Below are 25,707 nucleotides of genomic sequence, written 5' to 3'. Positions count from 1 at the left end.
CATCTCACTATAACATCACAGGACCTATATTCACTAGAAACATGATTGTTGACAATAGAAAATTCATTTCATTGAATAACTTCATATTCTGTACGCAGCAATGGCCACCATCTGGCCAGTCAAGGTTTAATTTCAATCCACTTCGAAGCAGCAAAGTGCCTTGACTAGCTCCCCCATTCATAATATTAAAACACAGGAAATATAATTAGAACCTCTTGACGATGAACAAAGGCTTTAAAATCAAAATGACATTTTTTAATGCAGGATGAAAGGAAAATCCTCTAAACTGTCACCTGTAGTATTAGAAATGTACCCAGTATCGAGAGGAGGCAGCATTTCCACATACAGAACAACCTCGATTATCCGAACGTGACGGGTGGGAAGTACTTTGTTCAGATAACTGAGAGTTCGGATTTCTGATTATTCAGATAATGGATAGCATTTTTATTGGACCTTGAGACCTTAATCGGAAATCTGAAATTCGGATAATTGATGTTCAGATAATCGAGGTTGTTCTCTATTCTCCAAACTTGCAGATGACAGCTGAGTGGCAGTGTGTGCTGTGAGGAGGATACTAAGAGGCTGCAGGGTGGGTTTTTAGATTGGATTAGATTACTTACAGTGTGGAAACAGGCCCTTCAGCCCAACAAGTCCACACCGACCCGCCGAAGCGCACCCACCCAGACCCATTCCCTTACATATACCCCTGCACCTAACACTACGGGCAACTTAGCATGGCCAATTCACCTAACCTGCACATCTTTGGACTGTGGGAGGAAACCGGAGCATCTGGAGGAAACCCACGCAGACACGGGGAGAATGTGCAAACTCCACACAGACAGTCACCTGAGGTGGGAATTGAACCCAGGTTTCTGGCGCTGTGAGGCAGCAGTGCTAACCACTGTGCCACCGTTGAGCAAGTACTTGGCAAATGCAAAATAAGATGGATAAATGTGAGGTTGACCACGTTGTTTGCAAAAACAGGAAGACAGATTAATATCTGAATGGTGGCAGTTTAGGAAAAGGCGAGGTGCAACAAGATCTGGCTGTCATGGTGGAACAGTTGTTGAAGGTGGGCTTGCAGGTACAGCAGGTGGTGAGGAAAGCTAATGGCATGCTGGCCTTCACAGCAGGAGGCTTTGAGTATCGGAGTAAAGATGTCTTGCTGCAGTTATGCCACCTCGAGTATTGTGTACAGTTTTGGTCTCCTAATCTGAGGAAGTACATTCATACTACTGAGGGAGTCCAGCGAAGGTTCACCAGACTGATTCCTGGGATGGCAGGACTGACACTATGAAGAAAGGCGGGATCGACTGGGCTTGTACTCACTGGAATTTAGAAGAATGAGGGGGATCTCGTCGAAACATATAAAATCCTGATTGGACTGGACAGGCCAGTGAAGAATGTTGTTCCTGATGGGGAAATGGGGGGTAGACTGACCAGAAGTAGGGGTCACATTCTAAGAATAAGGGGTAAGCTATTCAGGACTGAGATGAGGAAGAATTTCTTAACTCAGAAAGGTGTGAACCTGTGATATTCTCTCCCACAGGAAGCTGTTCAGGTCACTTTATTAGACATATTCAAGAGGGAGCTGGACATGTCTCTTGCAGCTAAAGGGATCAAAGAGGTATGGAGAGAAAATAGGAATGGGGTATTTAGAACATAGAACAGTACAGCACAGAACAGGCCCTTCAGCCCATGATGTTGCGCCGACCATTGATCCTCATGTAAGGCAAATCTCATGTACAAACCTTCAAATTTCTATGACCATATGCATGTCCAGCAGTCTCTTAAATATCCCCAATGACCTCGCTTCCAAAACTGCTGCTGGCAACGCATTCCATGCTCTCACAACTCTCTGCATAAAGAACCCGCCTCTGACATCCCCTCTATACTTTCCGCCAAACAGCTTAAAACTATGACACCCCGTATTAACAATTTCTGCCCTGGGATAAAAGTCTCTGGCTATCACCTCTATCTATGCCTCTCATTATCTTGTACACCTCAATTAGGTCCTCTCTCTTCCTTCTTTTCTCCAATGAAAAAAGTCCGAGCTCAGTCAACCTCTCTTTGTAAGATAAGCCCTCCATTCCAGGTAGCATCCTGGTAAACCTCCTCTGAACCCTCTCCAAAGCATCCACATCTTTCCTATAATACGGCAACCAGAACTGGACACAGTATTCCAAGTGTAGTCTAACCAAAGTTTTACAGAGCTGCAACAAGATCTCACGACTCTTAAACTCAATCCCCCTGTTAATGAAAGCCAAAACACCATATGCTTTCTTAACAACCCTGTCCACTTGGGTGGCAATTTTAAAGGATCTATGTCCCTGCACACCAAGATCCCGCTGTTCCTCCACACTGCCAAGAATCCGGTCTTTAATCCTGTACTCAACTTTCAAGGTTGACCTTCCAAAATGCATCACCTCGCATTTATCAAGGTTGAACTCCATCTGCCACCTCTCAGCCCATCTCTGCATCCTGTCAATGTCCCGCTGCAGCCTACAATAGTCCTCTATACTGTCAACGACACCTCCAACCTTTGTGTCATCTGCAAACTTGCTAACCCATCCTTCAATCTCCTCATCCAAGTCATTAATAAAAATTACAAAGAGTAAAGGCCCAAGAACAGAGCCCTGTGGAACACCACTCACCACAGAGTTCCAGGCAGAATACTTCCCTTCCACTACCACTGACTGTCTTCTGTCGACCAGCCAATTCTGTATCCAGGCAGCTAAATTTCTCTGTATCCCATTCCTCCTGACCTTCTGAACGAGCATGGGGAACCTTATCAAATGCCTTGCTGAAGTCCATATACACCACATCCACTACTCGACCCTCATCAACTTGTCTAGTCCCATCCTCAAAGAACTCGATCAGGTTTGTGAGGCATGACCTGCCCCTCACAAAACCATGCTGACTGCATTTAATCAAGCCATGCTCTTCCAGATGGTCATAAATCCTATCCCTCAGAATCCTGTCTAACACCTTGCAGTCGACAGATGTGAGACTGACTGGCCTGTAATTGCTGGGGATTTCCCTATTTCCTTTCTTGAAGAGAGGAATTACATTTGCCTCTCTCCAGTCCTCAGGTACGACTCTAGTGGAGAGCGAGGATGCAAAGATCTTCGCAAGCGGCGAAGCAATCATATTTCTCGCTTCCCAAAGCAGCCGAGGACAAATCTGGTCTGGCCCTGGCGACGTGTCAATCGTAATGCTTGTCAAAATTTTCAGCACATCAGCTTCCTCAATCTCGATCCATTCCAGCATGCTCCTCAATGGTTTCATTCACTACAAGGTCCTTTTCTTTAGTAAAGACAGAAGCAAAAAACTCACTTAGGGCTTCCCCTACCTCCTCAGACTCTATACACAAATTCCCTATGCTATCCCTGATCGGCCCTACTCTTTCTTTGATCATTCTCTTATTCCTCACACACGTGTATAATGCCTTTGGATTCTCCCTAATCCTTCCTGCCAAGCCTTTTTCGTGCCCCCTCCTGGCTCTCCTCAGACCATTTTTGAGCTCCTTCCTCGCCTGCCTGTAATCTTGTAGAGCTGAGCTAGATCCTTGCTTCCTCCACCTTACGTAAGCTGCCTTCTTTCTTTTGAAGAGAAGCTCCTCTGCTCTTGTCATTCAAGGTTCCTTTATCTTACCCCTTCTTGCCTGTCTCAGAGGAACACATTTATGCATCACTCACAACAACTGTTCCTTAAACAGTCTCCACATGTCTATAGTGCCCTTTCCATGGAACAATTGCTCCCAGTCCATGCTTCCCAATTCACGTCTGAAACTACCATAGTTTCCTTTTCCCCAATTAATATCCTCCCATTGTGCCTGCTTCTCTCCTTCTCCATAGCTATGTAGAATGTGAGGCAGTTGTGGTCACTATCACCAAAATGTTCTCCTACTGCAAGATCTGACACCTGCCCTGGCTCATTACCGAGCAACTTAGGTTGCATGATCAGCCATTTTCTATGTTTCTATGTTTCTTTTGAAATGAAATTGTAACCTAATGCCATTGCCTGAAACATTGCTCCTAACAAAAGCTTTTTCACTCAAATCATTAACTTTCCCTGTAATTATCAATTTTAGTGCTAATTACAAATTCTAGGCTTCATATTGATTTGTTTAAAAATGTGGATAAACATGAGGTGTTGCATTTTGGTAAAACAAACAAGGCCAGACTTACACAGTTAATGGCAGGGCCCTGGGTAATATTGTCAAACAGAGAGACTGAGAGGCTCGGGTACATAGTTCTTTGAAAGTTGCATCATTAGTAGGTAGAGTAGTTAAGAAGGCATTTAGCATGCTTGCCTTCATTGCTCAGACCATTGGGTATAAGAGAAAATGGGACACCATATTGAGGTTATATATGATGCTGTTGTGGTCATTTTTGGAAGAGAGTCTTGGTTGCCCTATTATACGAAGGATATGAAATTGAAGTGGGTTCAGAGCAATTTACCAAGGTGTTGCTGACACTGGAGGGTTTGAGTTATAAGGATAGGCTTGTTAGACTGGGCCTTTTTTTCACTGGAGCGTAAGAAGTTGAGAGGTGACCTAATAGAGGTTGATAAAATCATGAGAGGCACAAATAAGGTGCATAGCAAAAGTCTTTTCCCTAGGGTGGGGGAGTTCAAAGCAGGGGGTTACATTTTTAAGGTGAAAGGAGAAAAAATTTTAAAAGGGACTTCAGGGGGAACTTTTTCACACAGACGATAAATCGTTATGTGGAATAAACTACCAGAGGAAATGGTAGATGCAGGCACAGTTACAATATTTAAAAGACATTTGTATAGGTAAATAAGACCATAAGACCATAAGACATAGGAGTGGAAGTAAGGCCATTCGGCCCATCGAGTCCACTCCGCCATTCGATCATGGCTGCTGGGTACTTCAACTCCACTTACCCACATTCTCCCCGCAGCCCTTAATTCCCCGAGACAACAAGAATCTATCAATCTCTGCCTTGAAGACATTTAGCGTCCCAGCCTCCACTGCACTCTGCGGCAATGAATTCCACAGGCCCACCACTCTCTGGCTGAAGAAATGTCTCCACATTTCTGTTCTGAATTTACCCCCTCTAATTCTAAGGCTGTGTCCACGGGTCCTAGTCTCCTCACCTAACGGAAACAATTTCCTAGCATCCACCCTTTCCAAGCCATGTATTATCTTGTACGTCTCTATTAAGTCTCCCCTTAATCTTCTAAACTCCAATGAATACAATCCCAGGATCCTCAGCCGTTCCTCGTGTGTTAGGCCTACCATTCCACGGATTATCCGTGTGAATCTCCGCTGGACACGCTCCAGTGCCAGTATGTCCTTCCTGAGGTGTGGGGCCCAAAACTGGACACAGTACTCCAAATGGGGCCTAACCAGAGCTTTATAAAGTCTCAGTAGCACAACGCTGCTTTTATATTCCAACCCTCTTGAGATAAGTGACAACATCGCATTTGCTTTCTTAATCACAGACTCAACCTGCATGTTGACCTTTAGAGATTCCTCGACTAGCACTCCCAGATCCCTTTGTACTTTGGCTTTACGAATTTTCTCACTGTTTAGAAAGTAGTCTGTGCTTTTATTCTTTTTGCCAAAGTGCAAGACCTCGCATTTGTTCAAGTTGAATTCCATCAGCCATTTCCTGGACCACTCTCCCAAACTGTCTAGATCCTTCTGCAGCCTCCCCACTTCCTCAGTACTACCTGCCTGTCCACCTATCTTCGTATCATCGGCAAACTTCGCTAGAATGCCCCCAGTCCCTTCATCCAGATCATTAATGGTAAGGTTGAGAGAGATATGAGCCAAATGTGGGCAAGTGGGACAAGTTTAGTTTGGGAAACTTGGTCGATATGGATGAGTTGAACTAAAGGGTCTGTTTTCTGTACTGTTTGATTCTATGACTATGATTAAGCTAGGTGTGTCAGCTGCAAATTTGACTACGTTCATTTTGCTTCCTTCCTCTAAGTCATCGATTTATCTTATAAGACGTTTTGGTCCCAGCACTGAACCCTGTTGGTTACAGATTGCCAACTTGAAACAGAAACCTTTATCCCAACTCACTGTTCCCTATCCATGAACCAATTCCCTATCCACGCCAATGTACTACATCCAATACTGTGGGCTTTTATCCTATGACTTAACGTTTTGAGAAATACCTTGTTGAATGCCTTCTGGAAGTCCAAGTTTAACATATCTACTTATTTCTCTCTATCCACTCTAGTTAAGACTGCCTTAAAAAAACTCAAATAAGTTAATCAGACATTTCTTTTTCATGAAGTTATGCTATGCTTGTCTGGCTTACGATTTTCCAAATATTCTGCTATTACTTCCTTAATTACTGATTCCAACACCTTTCCAACAATAGATGCAAAACTAATCAGACTTACAGTTACCTGCTTTTTGCTCCCCTGCCTTTTTCAGTAGGAGTGCAACACTGGCAGTTTTCCAATCCTCTGGTACTTCTCTGTATTCCAAGGAGTTTTGGAAAATTACAACCAATGCATCCACTATCTCTGTAGCTACCTCTTTTGGGATCCTTGGATGCAAGCCATCATAAAATCACAGGAACCCTAGTGTGGCAGCAGTCCATTCAGCCCATCGGGTTTACAGCGACTCTCCAAAGAACGTCCCATCCAGACACCCTCCCACCCTATTCTTGTAACCCTGAATTTCCCAGGGCTAACACACCTAACTTGCACATTGCTGGATACTGTGGGCAATTTAGCATGGTCAATCCACCTAACCTGCACATCTCTGGACTGTGGAAGGAAACCTGAGCACTGGAGGAAACCCATGCTGACACGGGGAGAATGTGCAAACTCCACACAGACCTGAGGCTAAAATCAAACCCAAGTCCCTGGTGCTGTAAGGGAGCAGTGCTAACCACTGAGCCACCAAGCTGCCAGGAGACCTATCTGCCTTTAACCACATTAATTTGTTTAATCCTATTTCTCCAGCTATGGTACTTAATTCCTCCCCTTTATTCTTTTGTATTAATGGGATGTTCTATCATAAAGACTGATGCAAACTATTTAAGTCCTCTGCCATTTCATTGTTTTCCATAACTATCACCCCATATTCATTTTTCTGAGGCGTCTTATTGGACTATGACCTCTCTCCCTTTTTATATACTTGAAGCTCTCATTGTCAGTTTTTATATTCCTCACTAGTTTGCCATCATGCTTTATTTTAGTTGTCTAAATTATCTTTTTAGCCCTCCTTTGCTGGATTCTGATAGTCATCCTACATGCTTTTTCTTCTAATTTCATTGGTTTGACATGGTTGGTTTATCCCTCTCTTAGAATCTTTCCTCCTTAGTGGGATGGACTTTTGCAGTGTCATAAATTGCCTCCTTAAATGTCCTTAAACATTTGCTTATTGTCATTCTTGCTAATCTAACCACCCAGTTCATTTTAGCTAACTCTACTTCATTTCATTGCAATTCCCCTTAAGTTAAACACAGTTATTTCTGACCCAAATTTCTTCCTCATAAACTGAATATTAAATTCCATCATGCTATGATCATTACTTCCTGGGGGATATTTTATTCTGAGTTAGCATATTTGGCATATGTTTTAAAAGACACATTTCAAAGGCCCACAGGAAAGAATGCAAGTTTTTCCTTGATCCAATATTGAGTTTACTTATTGTTAGCATGTCTTTCATCTTCCCAAAATTACTTTTGGCTATTGCGTTCCTTCTTCTAAGTTCTTATTCACATTTTCTATCTTTTCCAATCATTTGTCCTGAACAGACAAACCATTTGCTTCAGTGTGGCATTACCCACTTCAATCTACATTCTAGTTTCTTTCGATATATTCTTTCAAACTACCATTGGTTTTGTTTTTGTGGTGTTCATACTCAATCTGTATTCTAAACCACTACATTTTACTTGATCTAAGCACACCTCATAGAATTATAAGATGTTTCTCTTAATTTCATACTATCTTTAACACCCTTACTTAGCCACAGATGATGCAAAGATTTTCTTTCTAACTGGGATAACGCTTTGCTTTAAGTACCTCCTTAAAAGCACGCCACTGCACATCCATCGTATTATCTTTTAAGCCAGTTTCCCAGTTCAGTTCAGCCAGCAATGCCTTCATGTTGTCACAGTTACATTTATTGAGGTTTAAAGCACCAGTCTTAGAATGAAATATCTCCCTTCAAACTGAATGTGAAACTCTACCTTATTATAATCGCTGTTGCCTAGATGCACCTTTACTATTCAAAATATCAACTGTAGGGGAAGTATCACATATAGAGTACCAGAGATCCCCATTCATCTGCCCTCAAAGATATTCCGGGTTGGGTACAAGTTGTTCTTAAAGAATAACATCCTTAACATGTAGCAGTAAATCCATTAAAAGCAATAAATTTGTAAACAAATAAATATACTGTCACAAATGATGTGCAAAATAAATTACTTGGGGCAAGCTTGTGAATGTACCTACATGAAATGGACTGCAACGGTTCAAGAAGGCAACACACCACCTTCTTGACAGCAATTAGGGATGGGTTAGAAATACTAGCACACCATCAACACCCATATCCATGAATGCTTTTTAACAAGTTGGATACAATAACTATTTTGTCCAGTTATACTTAACTGCACGTTCCAATTATTCATTCTACCAGAAATTTTAGCATTGAAATATTGTGGCTTTTACTTTTAATCTTTTACATTTTGTAAATGATTTATATGTCTGTAAAAGCATTTTAATATATTCAACAGGTTCCTTTGCTGTACTGTTCTGTTTTATGTTAATTTAGAATGTGCATATACCATGCAAACAGTGAGTCACATGAAGCCCTGACCATGGGGTCAAAATCATTCTTTTACCTGTCTGTAAAACTTGAACCTTGTGATCAGCCTCCTCAAATTTGGAGGCCAAGGATGTTTGAGTCTCTTGTAATTTCCTGCAAGATAAATGAAATATTAAGAGAATGATCAAAAGAGTCCACAATCGATGCAACTTCAATAACGCATCTTCTGTACAAGAAAGGCTACAGCTTCATTGAGAAGTTATTCTCTTTGATCCTTCATCGTTTCATGTATTATAGGATAAACACTTTCCTTTTGTTTTGCTTTTAAACCACTCTTGACAATAATTTCACTTCAAAGCCATTACTGTTGAATTTATTTTCAGTTTCTTTTAACTTCACTGTTCAAAATTCCATTACAAAGAAAATTGATAGAGCAATCAAAGAAAAATTATAAGCACACAGCACAATGATATAACCAGCAGTGAATGGCATCTGTACTTCAATCCAACTGGTCATTATGAGGAACCAGGAATAAATATCCTGCACTGATGTTAACAATAGAAAACACTAATAGCATTCTGAAATTACTAAATAATCAAGGGGTAAAACGAGGAGTGGAAATAAATACAATAATTACTGTTATGACACGGAGTAAACTCTTCTGCTTAATTTAAACCAGCAACCTAGAAAAGATTTATCCTGTGCGGTAATCTGTGAAAATTCGAGAGGCCAAGAACTACTTAAAGTAAAAATTAACAACTTTGTTTCTTCAAGCATAACGGAGAATAATTAACTACCAACTACATACAACTCCTTCCTCTAACCTATCTTTTATCTTCCCTTCTACAATACTAGTCCGATAAAACTCCCGATTAAGATTTACCAAAAATTCAAATTTTCAAAACCAGCCAGCTGTCAAACCTTCTATTTGGATCTTCCTGTGTCTTCTTTTCTTCTTCTTGGGGATTATGTTTCACAGGTCACGGATCAATAAAGGGAGCTATTTATCAGGCAGTCTCAACATGCTTTTGGCGTGACAGTTCTCCTCTCAACTGCTCAATTTCCCTGGTCTTATACCCCTAAAGCATCAGATTGTGTCATTGGCTTTTAAGATTGTCAATATACTTAATTCAACCTTGATTGGAGTTTGGCAATTTTTGGGGATATCATTTAAACTGATTGACCTAATTCAAATCTGTTTTTTTGTCTCAGGCAACCAGCTACCCTAGCTATCCCAGGAGCTGGACCACATGTTACACTGTATCTTATTCAGAACACTTTGTGTTGTTCGGTAGTTCTGACAGCTTTTTACTCTCTTAAAGGTACAGTACACTCACATCTTCATAACACCATCACTAGAGAAAAGGTGCTCACAGGATGAGGCTGTTGCTGGCTAGGCCAGCATTTACTGTCCATCCTTAATTGCCCAGAGGTCAGTTAAGAGTCAACCACATTGCTGTGGATCTGGAATCACATGTAGGCCAGACAAGGGAAGGATGGCATTTGCTTCCCTGAAGGACATTAGTGAACCAGAAGAGTTTTTCTAACAAGCGGCTAATAAGGCTATAAAGATTGATAAGTTCCCTGATGAAATGCAGTATGCAAGACACAGCTACAAAGTAGTAGATACGGTGGTAATGATCTACCAAGAATCTTTAAATTCTAGAAAACATAGGAACACAGAAAACAAGGAGCAGGAGAAAGACATTTGGCCCTTTGAGCTTGCCCTGCCATTCAATAGGATCACCGAACTCAATAAATTGTTTCCACTTTCACCCTTTTAGCCCTAAGAACTGTACCTAACACTTTCTTGAAAACATTCAGTAGTTTGACCTCAACTACTTTCTGTGGTAGAGAATTCCACAGACTCACCATTCTCTGAGTGAAGAAATTTCTCATTTCAGGCCTAAATTCTATCGATATCTTTAGACTGGGATCCCTGGTTCTGGGCCTCTCAGTCATTGGGAACACCCTTCCTTGCATTTACCATGCCTTGTCGTGTTAGAATTTTATAGATTTCTATGAAACTCCCCCCAAGGCATTCTTCTAAACCCTGGTGAACAAAGTCCTAACTGATTTCAGTCTCTCTTCATATTTTAGTCCTGTCATCCCTGGAATCAGTCTGGTAAACCTTTGTTGCACTCCCTCCTTGGCCAGGACATCCTTCCTCAGATAAGTAGATCAAAACGACATAGAATACTCACTAAAGCCCTGTACAATGTAGCAAGACATCCCTGCCTCCTGTACTTGAATCCTCCCGCTATGAAGGCCAACATACCATTTGCCTTCTTTACTGCTTGCTACACCTGTGTTCTTAATTTCAGCAAGGACACCCAGGTCTCATTGCACCTTCCCTTTTCTCAATCTATCACCACTCAGATAATATCCCACCTTGCTGTTTTTGCGAACAAAATGGATAACCTCATAGTTATCCACATTATAGTTCATTTTCCATGCATTTGGCCACTCACTCAAATTATCCAAATCACACTGAAGCATCTCCATATCCACCTCACAGCTCACCCTTGCACCCAGATTTGTGTCATCTGCAAAAGTGGAGATATTACATTTAGTTCCCTCATCTAAATCAGAAATGTATGTTGTGAACAGTTGGGATCCAAGGACTGGTCCCTGTAATATCCCACTATCTGCCACTCAGAAAAAGAGATATTTATTCATATCTTTCTTTTCCTGTCTGCCAAACAGTTCTGTATTTATGTCAGTACGCTCCCCCCAAACCAATGTGCTTTAATTTTACATGCTAATCTCTTACGTGGGACTATACTGAAAGCCTTCTGAAAATCCAAGTAAACCACACCCACTGCTCGACTCTACCAGTTATAGCTTTGAAACATTCCAGTAGATTTGTCAAACAGCACACTGGGATTTTAACCTGAGAGCCCACTAAATCTTCTTTTGCGAGACACGCTGATGAGACAATTACACGTCTAGAATAACCAGGAACATTCCACAGAATTGGTGCAGTTATACAGGGCCTTGGTAAAGCCACACCTTCAGTATTGTGTGCAGTTTTGGTCTCCTAGCCTGAGGAAGGACATTCTTGCTGTTGAGGGAGTCCAGCAAAGGTTCACCAGACTGATCCCTGGGATAGACATATGATGAAAGACTAGATCGACTGGTCTTGTACTCACAGGAATTTAGAAGAATGGAGAGGGGGGAATCACATAGAAAGATATAAAATCCTGATGGGACTGGACAGGCTAGATGCGAGAAGAATGTTCCCTATGTTGAGGGGATGTCCAGAACTAGGGGTCACAGTCTAAGAATAAGGTGTAAGCTATTCAGGACTGAGATGAGGAAGACCTTCAGAGAGTTGTGAACCTGTGGAATTCTCTGCCACAGGAAGCTGTTGGGGGCAGCTTGTTAGATATATTCAAAACGGAGCTGGGCATGGCCCTTGCAGCTAAAGGGATCAAGGGATATGGCGAGATAGCAGGAGTGGGACACTAGAATTACATTATCAACGATGATCATATTCAATGGTAGTGCAAGTTCCAAGGGCTGAATAGTATATTCCTGCACGATTTTCTATGTTTCCAGAACTGCTAATGTAATACCTTTCTTTTAATTGGGAAGGAGGCAAAAAGAAAAGGTAACCGGATGCTAGTTAGCATAATGTCTGTTATTGGAAAAATGTTATTGGAGTCTATTATAAAAGATGTAATAGCACAGCATTTAGAAATGCATAGAATGATCAAGCAGAGTCAACATGGCTTCACAAAGGGAAAATCACGCATGAAAAATGTATTAAAATAAGAGATATAAGGGTAGTAGTAGATGTAACATATTTGGATTTTCAGAAGCCATTTGATAAGGAGTTATACACTTTTAATCAATACAGGAATCAAGGGTTTTGGGCAAAATGCAGGAAGATGGAGTTGATGAATTTCAGATCAGATGTGATCTCACTGAGTGCTGTAGTAGATTCGATGGGCTGAATGGCGTGCTTCTGCTCCTGTGTGTTAAAGATGCTGCATTGTTCCTGTAACTTGTTACATCACAAAAAGCTTGAGGACAAAGCCTCTTAAAACACTCTGACAGGGTTATCTCCAAATATAAAGATTGCAGAGCATTTCAGCTCATAACTTTTACACTTTACAAAGAATTTGGGCAGCATGGTGGCTCAGTGGTTAGCACTGCTGCCTCACAGCACCAGTGTCCCAGGTTTGAATTCAGCCTTGGGCAACTGTGTGGAGCTTGCACATTCTCTCCGCGTTTGCATGGGTTTCCTCCGGGTGCTCCGGTTTCCTCCCACAATCACAAAGATGTGCAGGCCAGGTGAATTGGCTATGCTAAATTGCCCATAGTGTTAGGTACATTAGTCAGAGGGAATGGGTCTGGGTGGGTTACTCTTCGGAGGGTCGGAGTGGATTTGTTGGGCCAAAGGGCCTGTTTCCACACTGTAGGGAATCTAATCTATTCTAATTACTCCTGACTTTCAAAACAACTCCTGAGCCACCAGAGGTGCCACAAAAGGACAAATACTGCAGGAACTTAAGTTCCATGGTTTTCTGAAAGGAAGAATGATACTATTTTCGGTATACAGTCTGTTCTGATATAATGCAATAGTTCTGTTCCCGTGCGATCCTGCGTTGTAAGAAAATTGTGTAATAGCAGAACCACTTAAACTATTAGGACAGGAATTGCGTTATAGCCAATACAGATAGGGAAAGTTCACGTTCTTCAAATTACAGTCTAAATTCTTCAATCGCGTTATAGCCAATTCGCATTGTGTTACTGCAGAACTGACTATTATTTTACTCTCCCCTTCTTTAATCCGTTGTACTGGTGAATATTAGCAAAGAGTATGTTGAAGTTAAAACTACATCTATATTTTTCCAATACTAGTTGGGAGTGAGCTCAAGTTTTATGCTGCATATTATTTCCTTCTTATAGGAGCCCCAGGCTGTGATCTCTGCTGCATAATAGAAAAGTCACAGTAGAAGACAGTTCATATAAATCTTGCTGATTATCAGATCCCCAGTTTTTAGTAAAGAAAGTAACTCCAAGATAAGAGCAGCAAAGTCAAATACTGTACAGCAGTTAATTATCACAACACACAGACACACAATTGGCCAGACAAAACAAAGACTCCAACCAATTTATGTAACAGTAGCTGTATCGTTTCAATCCCATTCCCAACTAAATCTACAAACCATTATTTTTGTTGCGGGATGCCCTGAAACTACAATTGGGATGTGGAGATCTGGGTACTGAGTAATTGATATAACTGTAGGCCTAACCAGGGGCATGACAGCAACAGTTGCGCCAAATTACTATGATAACACTGAGAGTTGTGGAAGGGAATGGTGATGTCTACCTATTGACATGAAAAAAAGAGCTACTAACAACTTTGGAACTGAAAGATTTCAACATTGAAACTTTTAATATGGATACTTGCTGTGTAGCTATAGACTTGATTTTTTTCTGGCAGGTAAAGTAAATCACTAAACAAAGTAAAATGAGAAACAGATACACAAGCAACGTAAAGCATAATTCCCACAGAACAATTAATGACAATGTTCGGCTGCAGCACCAGTGAACAAAACAGCCTAAAATCAACTGAAAAGAACTACTAGACGGATTAAGTTCAAAAATACCTGTATTTCAATGGATGTATGAATAATACACTGTCACTAGTCCTTACTATCAACCCATTCTATGATAGCAATATGTCATTTAATACAATACGTGCGCCTCACAAAGCACTGATCAACTGAATTCTAACAGATGAATGTGCCTGGTGAACACATCCCTAATGTTTGATAATCTTAGTCTGGGGGAGGAATGTGAAATTCTGATTTTCTCCAGCTGCCTTTGGATGGGGATATCACCGGCATTTAGTACTACATTTCATCACCAACAGCTAATGCTAGTTGAGTATCCAAACATTAAAGAAATTAAACCTTGTCTCACAATCCACAGTCCTTATGCTTTTTTAATACATCATAGAGTGATTTTATAAAATACAGTATTCTTACAGCAAGCAAATAATGCTGTCTTAAGAACAAAATCGCCAGCCTCTTTGACAAGTGACAGTAAAAAAAAATGTAATCACGGAAGCAAGCTGTGTTGCGAGTCTGGCTGCTCTAATATTCTGACAGTATTCTCGATTGTGGGGGTTGTTTGGCAAGCATATCTAACCTCAGAATTAAGTCCCACTAAATATTTTTCAGAACTAGCTTCATAGCTGTAGCATCCACATGGAGACATGTTTCATCAGTTTTTCACTAAACCTTTCGGTGACATGTCACACATAGTCAGAGATGCATCTTGCACGCATTATGGAGTAGAAACAGATGTCCCTATTTCAGCCAGTCAATGGTCTCAAAAATGAAAACGATCAGGGAAACAGCTTTATCATCTGATGAATTCCTCAACCAGAAACAGGAAATGCCTGCCTCCAAGAGAATAAACTTTAAAAAAAACAAATTGTGCAAAACATGGAATGAAAAAAAAGAGGCATTAACTCACCTTTCTTTTTCTGTGAAGTCATTCTGCAATTTCTGCTCTTTTTCAAGTGCAAGGCTTTCTGCTCTGCTGCTCAAGGTCTGCTCATATTCTTTGATTTTTTCTTTAAGTGCTTTTATTGTAACCTCTGTAAAACAAGAAGCGTTTACACAGTTATTGTGCAGTTCTACATGAGGAGCTTTCCTGTACTCTGAAAACGTGCCATGATTTAAACTGCAGCTTTACAAACCTGACATATAATCAATTGATACTAGTCCCTTTGGAGTCCCATTATTCCTTAAATGTTAAATTGAAGTTCAAATGGTTAGGTTATGAACGATCAATAGAGTTTGCTTTAAAGGATACTCTTGGCCCACTGAAATGACTCATGAGAAAATCAATGTCAAAATATTATACCACTTTATTGACTAGACTCAAGTTAGCTTCTGTTCACTAAAGATCGCAAAGCCATTTATAACTTTTGATCTTGGAAGCCTATCAACATAGTCAACCACAAATGCATCACAAAATGGTTACAAGTCCAAAGGCGGCCATTCAGCCTGTCAAATCTGGAATAGCTATCTACAAACAAAAAATTCAGCTAATCCCAATCCTCAGCCTTCCTCCATAATCCTGCACGTTTATCTTCAGGTCATTATATAATGCTCTTTCGAAAGAGACACAAGTAAATCTATCTTTGTCAGGCTTTCGGGCATTCAAGATCCTAATCAATCACTGCAAAAAAACTTATTCTCATGGTACCACTGGTTCTTTTGCCACTCAATTTGTATCAGCGTCATCTGGTTCTCAAAAATTCCAGCTATGGGAACAGTTTTTCCCTTAGTACAAAGAACAATACAGCAGAGGATCAGGTTATTCAGCCCTCCAACCCTGCTCTGACACATTTTGCCTTTCCATACTAAAACTGTCTTTACTTACAGGATCCATTTCCCTCTAATCCCTTCCTATTCATATATGCATCCAGGTGTTTCTTGAATGCTGCTGTTGTATCTGCTTCCACCATGTCCCCTGGCAGCACATTCCAGACACTCATCACTCTTTGTGTGAAAAACTTGCCTCGCACATATCTTGAAAACTTCCCCGCACCCTGAACTTATGTTCCCTACTAACTGACCGCTCCACTCTGAGAAGAAGCCTCGTACTTTCCATTCTATCCAAGCCATTCACAAATCTTAAAACTTCTATCAGGTTGCCCCACAACCGCCTACATCCCAGTTAAAACAAACCCAGTCTATCCAACCTTTCTTCATAGCTAAAATTCCCCCAGACCAGGCAACATCCTGGAAAACCTTTTCTGTACCCCTTCCAAAGCATCCACATCCTTCTGGTGGTGTGGGGACCAGAACTGGAAGCAATATTCCACGTGTGGCCTAACCAAGGTCTATAAAGCTGCAGCACAACTTACCAAGCTTATATTCAATCCCCTTTCAATGAAGGTAAGCATGCCATGGGCCTTTTTTACTATCTTATCTACCTGCGCTGCCACTTCCAGTGACCTGTGGACCTGCCCACTCAAATCCCTCTGCATATGAATACTACTAAGGGTTCTGCCTTTCACTGTACAATTTCCACCTGCATTTGACCTTCCAAAATGCATCACCTCATATTAAATTCCATCTGCCATTTTTCTGCCCATGCCTCCAAATGATCTATATCCAGCTGTATCCACTGACAATCCTCCTCACTGCCCGCAACTCCATCAATCTTTGTAACAACTGCAAACCAGCTACAGTTTCCTCCAAATCATTTTTGTAGTACACCACGAGCAGCACTGATCCCTGTCGAGCGCCAATAGTTGCAACCCTCCATTCCAAAAAGCATCCTTCCATGCTACCCTCTGTCTCCTATGACTAAGTCAGTTCTGTATCCATTTGCTAGCTCACCCTGATACCAAGTGACTTCATCTTTTGTACCAATCTGCCATGACTGACTTTGTCAAAGACATTTCTGAAGTCCATGCTGATAACATCAACTGCTTTTCCCTCAATCATCTTTGTCACCTCCTCAAAAAATTTAAGTCAGTGAGGCACAATCACCCCTCTCAAAACTATGCTGTCTATCACTATAATTTGCTTCTAAATGCATTTAGATGTTGTCCCTGAGAATATTTTCCAATAATTTCCCAGTCACTGAGGTGAGGCTCAAAGGTGTAATTTCCTGGATTATCCCCGCTATCGTTCTTAAACAATGGGGAAACATTGGCTATTCTCCAGTCCTTTGGGACCTCACCTGTGGCCACGGAGGATACAAAGATGTCTGTTAATGCCCCAGTGAACTGTTCTCTTGCCTCCCTCAATATTCCTGGGATAGATCCCATTAGGACCTGGGTACTTATCTACCTTAATGCTTTTTAAGATGCACAACACTTCTTCCTTTTTAATAGTAATGCGGCGTAGAAATTCGACATTCCCTTCTCCAAAATCATCCTCCACTAATTCCTTCTCTTTGGTGAATACCGACAAAATGTATTCGTTTAAGAACTCACCTATCCCTTCTGGCTCCACACATAGATTCCCTCCTTGTCCTTGAGTGGGCCAACTTTTTCCCTGATTACCCTCTTGCTTTTTATATACATATAAAAAGCCTTGGTATTCTCCTTAGTCCTGTACGCTAACAATTTTTCATGACCCCTTTTAGCCATTCTAATTCTTTGTTTCCTTTCCCACTTTCCTTATATACTTCAAGGACTTCGTCAGTTCCATCATCCCAGACCTTATGTATGCTTCCTTTCTCTTGTTGACCAAAATCATAACATCCCAGATCATCCAAGGTTCATGTAACTTGCCATACCTATCCTTCATTCTCGCAGGAATGTGCAGCTTCTGAACTCTTATCAACTGCCGTTTGAAATACTCCCACATTTCCAATATGGATTTACCTTCAAACAACTGCCTCCAATCAAAATTCTCCAGTTCCTGCCTAATCTTGTTGTAGCGCGCCTTCCTCCAGTTTAACACCTTCACCCGAGGACTGCTGTTGGCCCTATCCATGAGTATCTTAAAAGGCTCGACATTATAGATACTACTCCTGAAATGCTCCCCAACTGAAACTTTGTTCATTTGGCAGGGCTCATTTCTCAAAACCAGATCCAGAATAACCCCTTCCCTGATCAAGAGGGGAAGTTAAAATCACCCACCACAACAACCCTGCTGTTTTTATATCTTTCCAAAATCTGTCCACATATTCTCTCCTCTATCTCCACAATGTACCCCCAACATTGTGATTTCAACTTTCATATTCTTGAGATCTAGCCATATTGCCTTGCTGCACAAGTACCTGCTGACTTTCTTATTTTCCTTTCACTTGAATGTGTCGAATGCTTATTGTGATACTTTCTCACACATAACCACCCCTTTCACTTCTCATAAATGTTCAGCCTTGAACAATCAGCTAAGACCCAAGGAGCAGTACTTGCCAAAACCGAAAGTTGGGGCCCAATCTAAGGGCAGAGTTGTAACCCTGGTGCAATGTTCAAATCAGCAGAAGCAGCAGTAGGTACTACATCCCCTCTCTTGCATTTGGCCAGTTCCTGCATGATTACCACTAAACATTAAGAATGCAAGGGAATCCAGTATGATCACATGGTAGGAGAAGTTTCTTTGGTGAAATACATTATCGGCTGACAATGCAGAGTATATAAGTATAAAAGAGTTACAGAGATCGACATCACAGAAAAAGATCCTTCAGCCCATTGTATCTGCACTGGTCAAAAGCAACCACCGAACTACTCTAATCTCATTTTCCAGCCCTTTCCCATATGATTATATGCCTTGGCATCGCAAGTGTGCATCTAAATTATTTTTAAACCCTCTATAGGTTTTTTTTTACCTCTAACACACTTACAAGCAGAGAGTTCCACATTCCCACTACTTTCTGGATGAAAAGTTTGTTCCTCACATCTGTAAACCCTCTGTACCTTACCTTAAATCCAGATCGCCTGGTCACTGATTAAGGGGAAAAGCTTTTTCTTATCTACCCTACCTTTGCCCCTCATAATTTTACATATCTGTAGGAGAAAAGATAAACCACTCTGCCTGCCCACTACTTGCTCACAGGAAACATGTCTGTTCTTAACGAAACATACCCATAATACCTCAATCTGACAACAACCAGCTCAGGAACTAAACAGCAAAACAAGACATTACCTAAACAGCTTTCAGACTGAAGGAATACACTCCTGAGATGATCTAATAACAGACTTCCTACCTCATAATAGCATCACTGCTCCTGCAGCCCCGAAGGCATCCCTAGTCTCCTCAAGTACTGAAGCCCTACAAAGCCTACCTAGACTGAGTGGCATCCAGATACCTGACAAGAATGCACATCACCCTGCAGATCTACTGTAACCAGGATATTGGACATTAGCACCTGCTCTAGCAGAGGAACGGAACCTCCTGTCACAATTGATACCTGATGGCTACTACCGGACAACTGATTGTTTTCCATTGAATGTAATTTAATTCATATTGTATTGTAATTAACACACTACAAAAAATGTGTCTGCAGCTCAGATAACAGAATCCTTGACTTAACTGTGCCAGTCCTGTCACTTTCTCTTCCCACCATATCCTGAGAAATAAACCAATATTCATCAATTTCACAAGATCTGTGTGTGACCTCTTTTTGTAATTGGAACATTCTCCGACAGTATCTCAGAAAAGAGTCCTCTCAATCTCCTCTGCTCTAAGGAAAACAATCCAATGTGTCCAATCTCACTACATCACTGACTTCAAAAGAGTCTGTTGGACGAGCAGGGAAACCAAGAAATTCAGAACACAAAGGTAGCACTGGAAGCATTTTGGAAGAACAAATAAGAACAAATAAGAATGCGGAATACAGGGTTAATGGTAGGGTTCTTGGTCAGGTGGAGGAACAGAGGGATCTTGGGGTCTATGTACATAGATCTTTGAAGGTTGCCACTCAGGTGGATAGAGTTTGTAAGAAGGCCTATGGAGTATTATCGTTCATTAGCAGAGGGATTGAATTCAAGAGTCGTGAGGTGATGTTGCAGCTGTACAGGACTTTGGTTAGGCCACATTTGGAGTACTGTGTGCAGTTCTGGTCGCCTCACTTTAGGAAAGATGTGGAAGCTTTGGAGAGGGTGCAGAGAAGATTTACCAGGATGTTGCCTGGAATGGAGAGTAGGTCATACGAGGATAGGTTGAGAGTTCTCGGCCTTTTCTCGTTGGAACGGCGAAGGATGAGGGGTGACTTGATAGAGGTTTATAAGATGATCAGAGGAATAGATAGAGTAGACAGTCAGAAACTTTTTCCCCGGGTACAACAGAGTGTTACAAGGGGACATAAATTTAAGGTGAAGGGTGGAAGGTATAGGGGAGATGTCAGGGGTGGGTTCTTCACCCAGAGAGTGGTGGGGGCATGGAATGCGCTGCCCGTGGGAGTGGTAGAGTCAGATTCATTGGCGACCTTTAAGCGGCATTTGGATAGGTACATGGATGGGTGCTTAATCTAGGATAGAAGTTCGGCACAACATCGTGGGCCGAAGGGCCTGTTCTGTGCTGTATTGTTCTATGTTCTATGTTCTATGGTCTATTTCAAATTTAAATTTTACTTGTCTACATTTCCTATGTTATTAGCTTCACTTTAGTCATGAATGCATCACTGTAATTTCTAGCTAGGTTAGATAGAAAGCTAAGTGCACATCTCATTGTTTACATATATGCATGATTCCAGTGGAGGTCAGAGATGATTGTAATAGGTCAGTGTGGAGGGTGGAGTGGATGGGTGGGAAAGAAGATGGACAGGTAGGTCAGGTCAAGAGGGCAGTGCCGAGTTGGAGGTTTGGATGTAGGATAAGGTGATGGGGGGGTTGGGGAGATTTAGAAACTGGTGAAGTCAATGTTGATGCCATGTGGTTGTAGAGTCCCAAGGCATGAGGTGTTCTTCCTCCAGTCGGCGGGTGGCTTTGATTTGGCGGTGGAGGTGGCCCAGGATTTTCATGTCCTTGAGAGAATGGGAGGGGAAGTTGAAGTGGTTGGCCAGAGGGTGGTGGGTTGTTGGGTGCATGCAGACTAGAGATGTTTCCTGAACCGCAATGCGAGTTGGCGCTTGGTCTCCCTGCTGTAGAGGAGACCACATTGAGAGGAACATTTGCAATAAATGAGGTGGGACGATGTGCAGGAAAATCTCTGTTGGATTTGAAAATGACCTTTTAGGGCCTTGGATGGAGGTGAGGTGTGGGCACAGGTGAGGTGAGGTGTGCCCTACTATTATAGGACAAGCCAAACAGAGAACAGCCAGGGAATTCCTAGAGGCATGGCACTCATCCACGGGTTCAATCAATAAGCACATCGACCTGGACCCAATATACTGACCACTGCAACGGACAGCTGGAACTGACAACCGGAAGCGGCAGATTCAAACCTCCACAAATGCCGGAGGAAAGATCACAGAAGCGCTTCACAGGAGGCTGCCAAGCACTGAGGATGTCACCTAGACAGGGGACGAAATGTCTGCAACACAAATTCCCAGGGGTGATGAGGATATCCAAAAGAAGCAGTGTGAAATATTGGACAAAATTATCGTAATGCAAGAGGAAATGTTAGAGGAGTTGGAATCTTTGAAAGTGAGTAAGTTGCCAAGACCAGATGATTGTTCCCTAGCATGTTGATGGAGGTTAGGGATGAAATAGCAGATGCTCTGACGAGTATTTTCCAATCCTCACTAGACACAAGTGAAGGACTGGGGGAATGCAAATGTGGTTCCACTGTGTAAAAAAGGTGTAAACGAAATGCCGAACGATTATAGGCTAGTTAGCTGACTTTGGTGTTGGGCAAGTTGCTAGGATAATCGCTGAGAAATCGGAAAAACTGTCACTTGGAAAGGCATGGACAAGTTAGAGATAGTCAGCAATGTTTTGTTAAGGGAAGGTCATGCTTAACAAATTGGACTGAATTCTTTGAGGAAGTGACAAGGAGGATTGGTGATAGTAGTGCAATGGATGCTGTCTATGTAGATTTTAGTAAAGCATTTGACAAGGCCTCACATGGCAGACTGGCCAATGAAGTAAAAGCTGATGGGCTACAGGGCACCGTCTCAAATTGGATCCCAACCTCGGTGGCCCTGACCCCAATCCACATCCCTCACCAACCCTCAAGTCAGACTGGATCTTGCCTGTCCCAAGCCTCCATTTAAGCTGTCACTCTACTGCTCCCCTGCCTTTTGCCCAAAAATTCAACAAGAAAACTTATCAGACACAACTGCACAAGCAAACAGTTGCATGGCAACTTTGTAAATTTGGTGCTATGACATTCTCATGCTCTGCTGACTTGATTCTGAGGTTGGTACATAATTTCAAAAAAAAATTCAATATAAGCAGTTTCATAATGACAAATGTATTCCAAGTTAAATAACACCATAGGACATCATGAGGGCTGTCCAGCCACAAACATGCTGCTGATCTTCTCTGAATTTGAACCCACAATCAGGAAAGCACAATTTCAGGTCTCATCTGATCCAGTCACCTTTCTCACGCTTTAGAAACATCCCTGTCCCCTCAAACCCCCTCCAAAGTCCAAACATCAGCTGGCAACTGCAGCGAGGGACTGCTGTACTGTTAAAGGTGCTATAATCCAGGTGAAACATCAAAATGAACTCTCGTCTGCCTTTTCGTCTGCCTTGAAGAACAGCTGAGCAGTTATCTCCAGTGACCTGCAAGATTTACCCATCAATCACCATTGCTTAGGAATAGTTTACTTGATCATTGATATGTCATTGTTGTTCATAAGAGCTGAGTGCAAAACATTTACGACATTTCAAAGGGGCTTAATTAGCCATAAAGTCTTTTCAGGTGTTCAGTGGTCACTGAAAGCGCAAGATAAATGCAAACCTTTCTTCATTTATCTGAATTCTGGAGGCATCACTTACAATTCTGTTTGCGCCAAATGTCCATGCACACTTACTGCTAGCATGTGTCTGCATTTTCTCTCTCTAACGTAGCAGCACTAACACCACTTACGGTGTTTCAGTTGGTACTCTGGCCAACTCTGTGATCAAATTTGACACTTTTTCCTAACTCTCATTTTCCAGTCTCACCTGAAATGTTTGAGGTGGTTATCTTTTTTTTACTGTGATATACTGTGAATGATTAACTTTGTTTCCTTCTCTCGAGAGATGCTGTCAGACCTGTTGAGATTTTCCAGCAGTTTTTGTTCATAATTCACATTTCTTGCACCTACAGTATTTAGTCTTTGCAGAATGACAATTTCTGTTTAATAAAGTGTTAGAAAAGGCTTCTGGGACCCAAGTGATTTAAAACTACAGCTAGTCTAAATGTTCCATTAAGTTTCTTGGGAAGTTTTGTACTCATTTTACAAATATACATTAACAGGAAATAAATGAACTAATCTCATCATCACAACTTCTACGCTGAGCCTGGAACAGAAAAATCTTGTCTGAGAAAGAACAAATACGTTTTACAAACTTACAATTTGCCAACCTTACTATAAGGAATTCCAATCCTGCATGTGTATTTTTTATCACTAGCTATACAATAAGTGAATTCTGTGGGTTGCAACTACACCTATATTTTCACAAATCAAATAAAAGGCGTTAAAAAGCTAAGTTTTCACTGTAGACTGCTTAATAGTCAGATATATCTTTCAATGACCTTCAATACTTATAACAGCAAATTAGTTTTGTAGAATACAATTTTAGAACATTACTGCACATTAACAGGCCATTTGGTGCATGAAATCTGTGCCAGTTCTTCTGCACACAAGTTATGTAATCTAATGCTACTTGCATAACACCAGGTTTTTGCCTGCTTTCACTGCCCTGATTAATCTAGGGGTGATTTAGTGGGTGGAGTCTGGTGCACACAGAGGACTGGAGCTGATAAATGTACATGTGACTACCAATGACAACAAATCTACGTGGAAGTTTGGTAAAGTAAAAGAATCGCACCTGACAGGAGAAGCCCAACAACAAGGCCATCCAGGTCACAGGAAATGTTTGCATGCATGAGGGCAGAAAGGAAGGTGAATGCATATGTGACAAAGGGAAGAGAGAGAGAGTGTAAGTGTCTGTGGGTGTATCCATGGCTGTGAGAAATGGCACGGATACTGATATTAAGGATCAGTGTCAGCTATTGCGTCAGCTGCAGCCAACCTTGACAATGCTTAACAAACATTGTTAAGGAACCACAAAGGAAAGAACCACAAAATGTCCATAATACTCGGCCTGCCCTTAAATCCATCATAAACAACAATTGTGGGGAGACTCCTGGTTTTTCTAATGGGAAATGTCACAGGTGGTTTGACAAGAATGACCAGGAAATCCAGAAACTGCTAAATCACAAATGCAAGCTGTTCCTGAACTGAAACACCACCAAATCCGACGGGAAAGAATATAGGTCTATTGACAAATGAAGACAGAAGTCCAATAGGAATTCCGTGACTGACAGATGGTGGGCGGAAGAGCATAGGAAAATCAGGAACTCACTGGCAGTCATGGTGCGCTTGGATTCTTCAGCATAGTCAAGGCCATCTGCAGCCCAAACACCCAGAGACCTAAGAGAGCGAAGACCTGAGAGGTGAAAATAATACTAAGCACAACCACCTCAGCATAACCACAACCCGACATGTTTTTAAAAATCTATCCAACAGCAGAAAACAACAAGGCTGCAAGTGCAGTGTAGGAATCTCTGACAAAATATTGAAATATGGTAGAGATGCACTCTTTGCATTGATATATATTCTTGTCTCCCTTATCTGGAAGGAACTCTGAGATGCGTTAATTATGACCAAGTTCAGGAAATGAGATAATATTGAGTGTGGTCATTACAGACAGCTCTTTCCACTATCTGCCACATTGAAAGGTTGTTGCAAAATCCTTCCTTAGTTACCTTCTCCCAACCCTACAGGAGTTGTAATGCAGATTCTGTCCGTCAAAAGGCAAAGTGCACATAACATACACAGCAATGCAAATCCAAATAAAGTGTTCAGAGCCACAGCAACATTCATATATGGCCTCCTTTGACCTTACAAAGCCTTTGATTTTGTCGTCCAAGAGGCTACAGATCATCCCTCTCAAATTTGGCTCCCTGCAGAAACCCAACACCATGCTCTGCCAATGATAAGATAATTTGCAAGCCATGATCCTCGCTGATGATCCGCCACACACCCAAGATGTGTACAATATGGGGTCAAGTAATGCTGTGTCGTCACACCAAATCCCTACTCCATCTTCCTCACTGCAATACTCCATTCCATATGCATGAAGCTTCCCATTGGAATGAAGCTGCTACAAGTTGGGCCAGATGAGATTTATCCTAGGATTCTCTGGGAAGCCAAGGAGGAGACTGCAGAACCTTTGGCTTTGATCTTTATGTCAACATTGCCTACAGGAATAGTGCCAGAAAACAGGAGGAGAGTAAATGTTGTTCCCTTGTCCAAGAAGAGGAGTAGAAACAACCCTGGAAACTATAGACC

At 41.6% G+C, this 25,707-nt stretch overlaps 1 protein-coding gene across 7 annotated transcripts in view; it reads right to left on the bottom strand.

Moving 5' to 3' along the window:
* Positions 1-25,707, bottom strand: part of LOC140491292 (protein CASP-like) — a 618,172-nt gene that overhangs the window by 256,546 nt on the left and 335,919 nt on the right. For all 7 annotated transcript variants that reach the window (XM_072589278.1, XM_072589273.1, XM_072589277.1 and 4 more), the window contains exons 6-7: positions 15,260-15,383; positions 8,841-8,917 (exon numbers count right to left, since the gene is read on the bottom strand). In XM_072589278.1, coding sequence (XP_072445379.1) covers positions 8,841-8,917; positions 15,260-15,383 — 201 coding nt within the window. The remainder of the gene's footprint in view (positions 1-8,840; positions 8,918-15,259; positions 15,384-25,707) is intronic.

The sequence above is a fragment of the Chiloscyllium punctatum genome, chromosome 19, assembly GCF_047496795.1.
Source record: "Chiloscyllium punctatum isolate Juve2018m chromosome 19, sChiPun1.3, whole genome shotgun sequence".
Taxonomy (NCBI): Eukaryota; Metazoa; Chordata; class Chondrichthyes; order Orectolobiformes; family Hemiscylliidae; genus Chiloscyllium; species Chiloscyllium punctatum.
The sequence above is the reverse complement of the archived record's forward strand: the minus strand, read 5'-3'. Positions and strand labels throughout refer to the sequence as shown.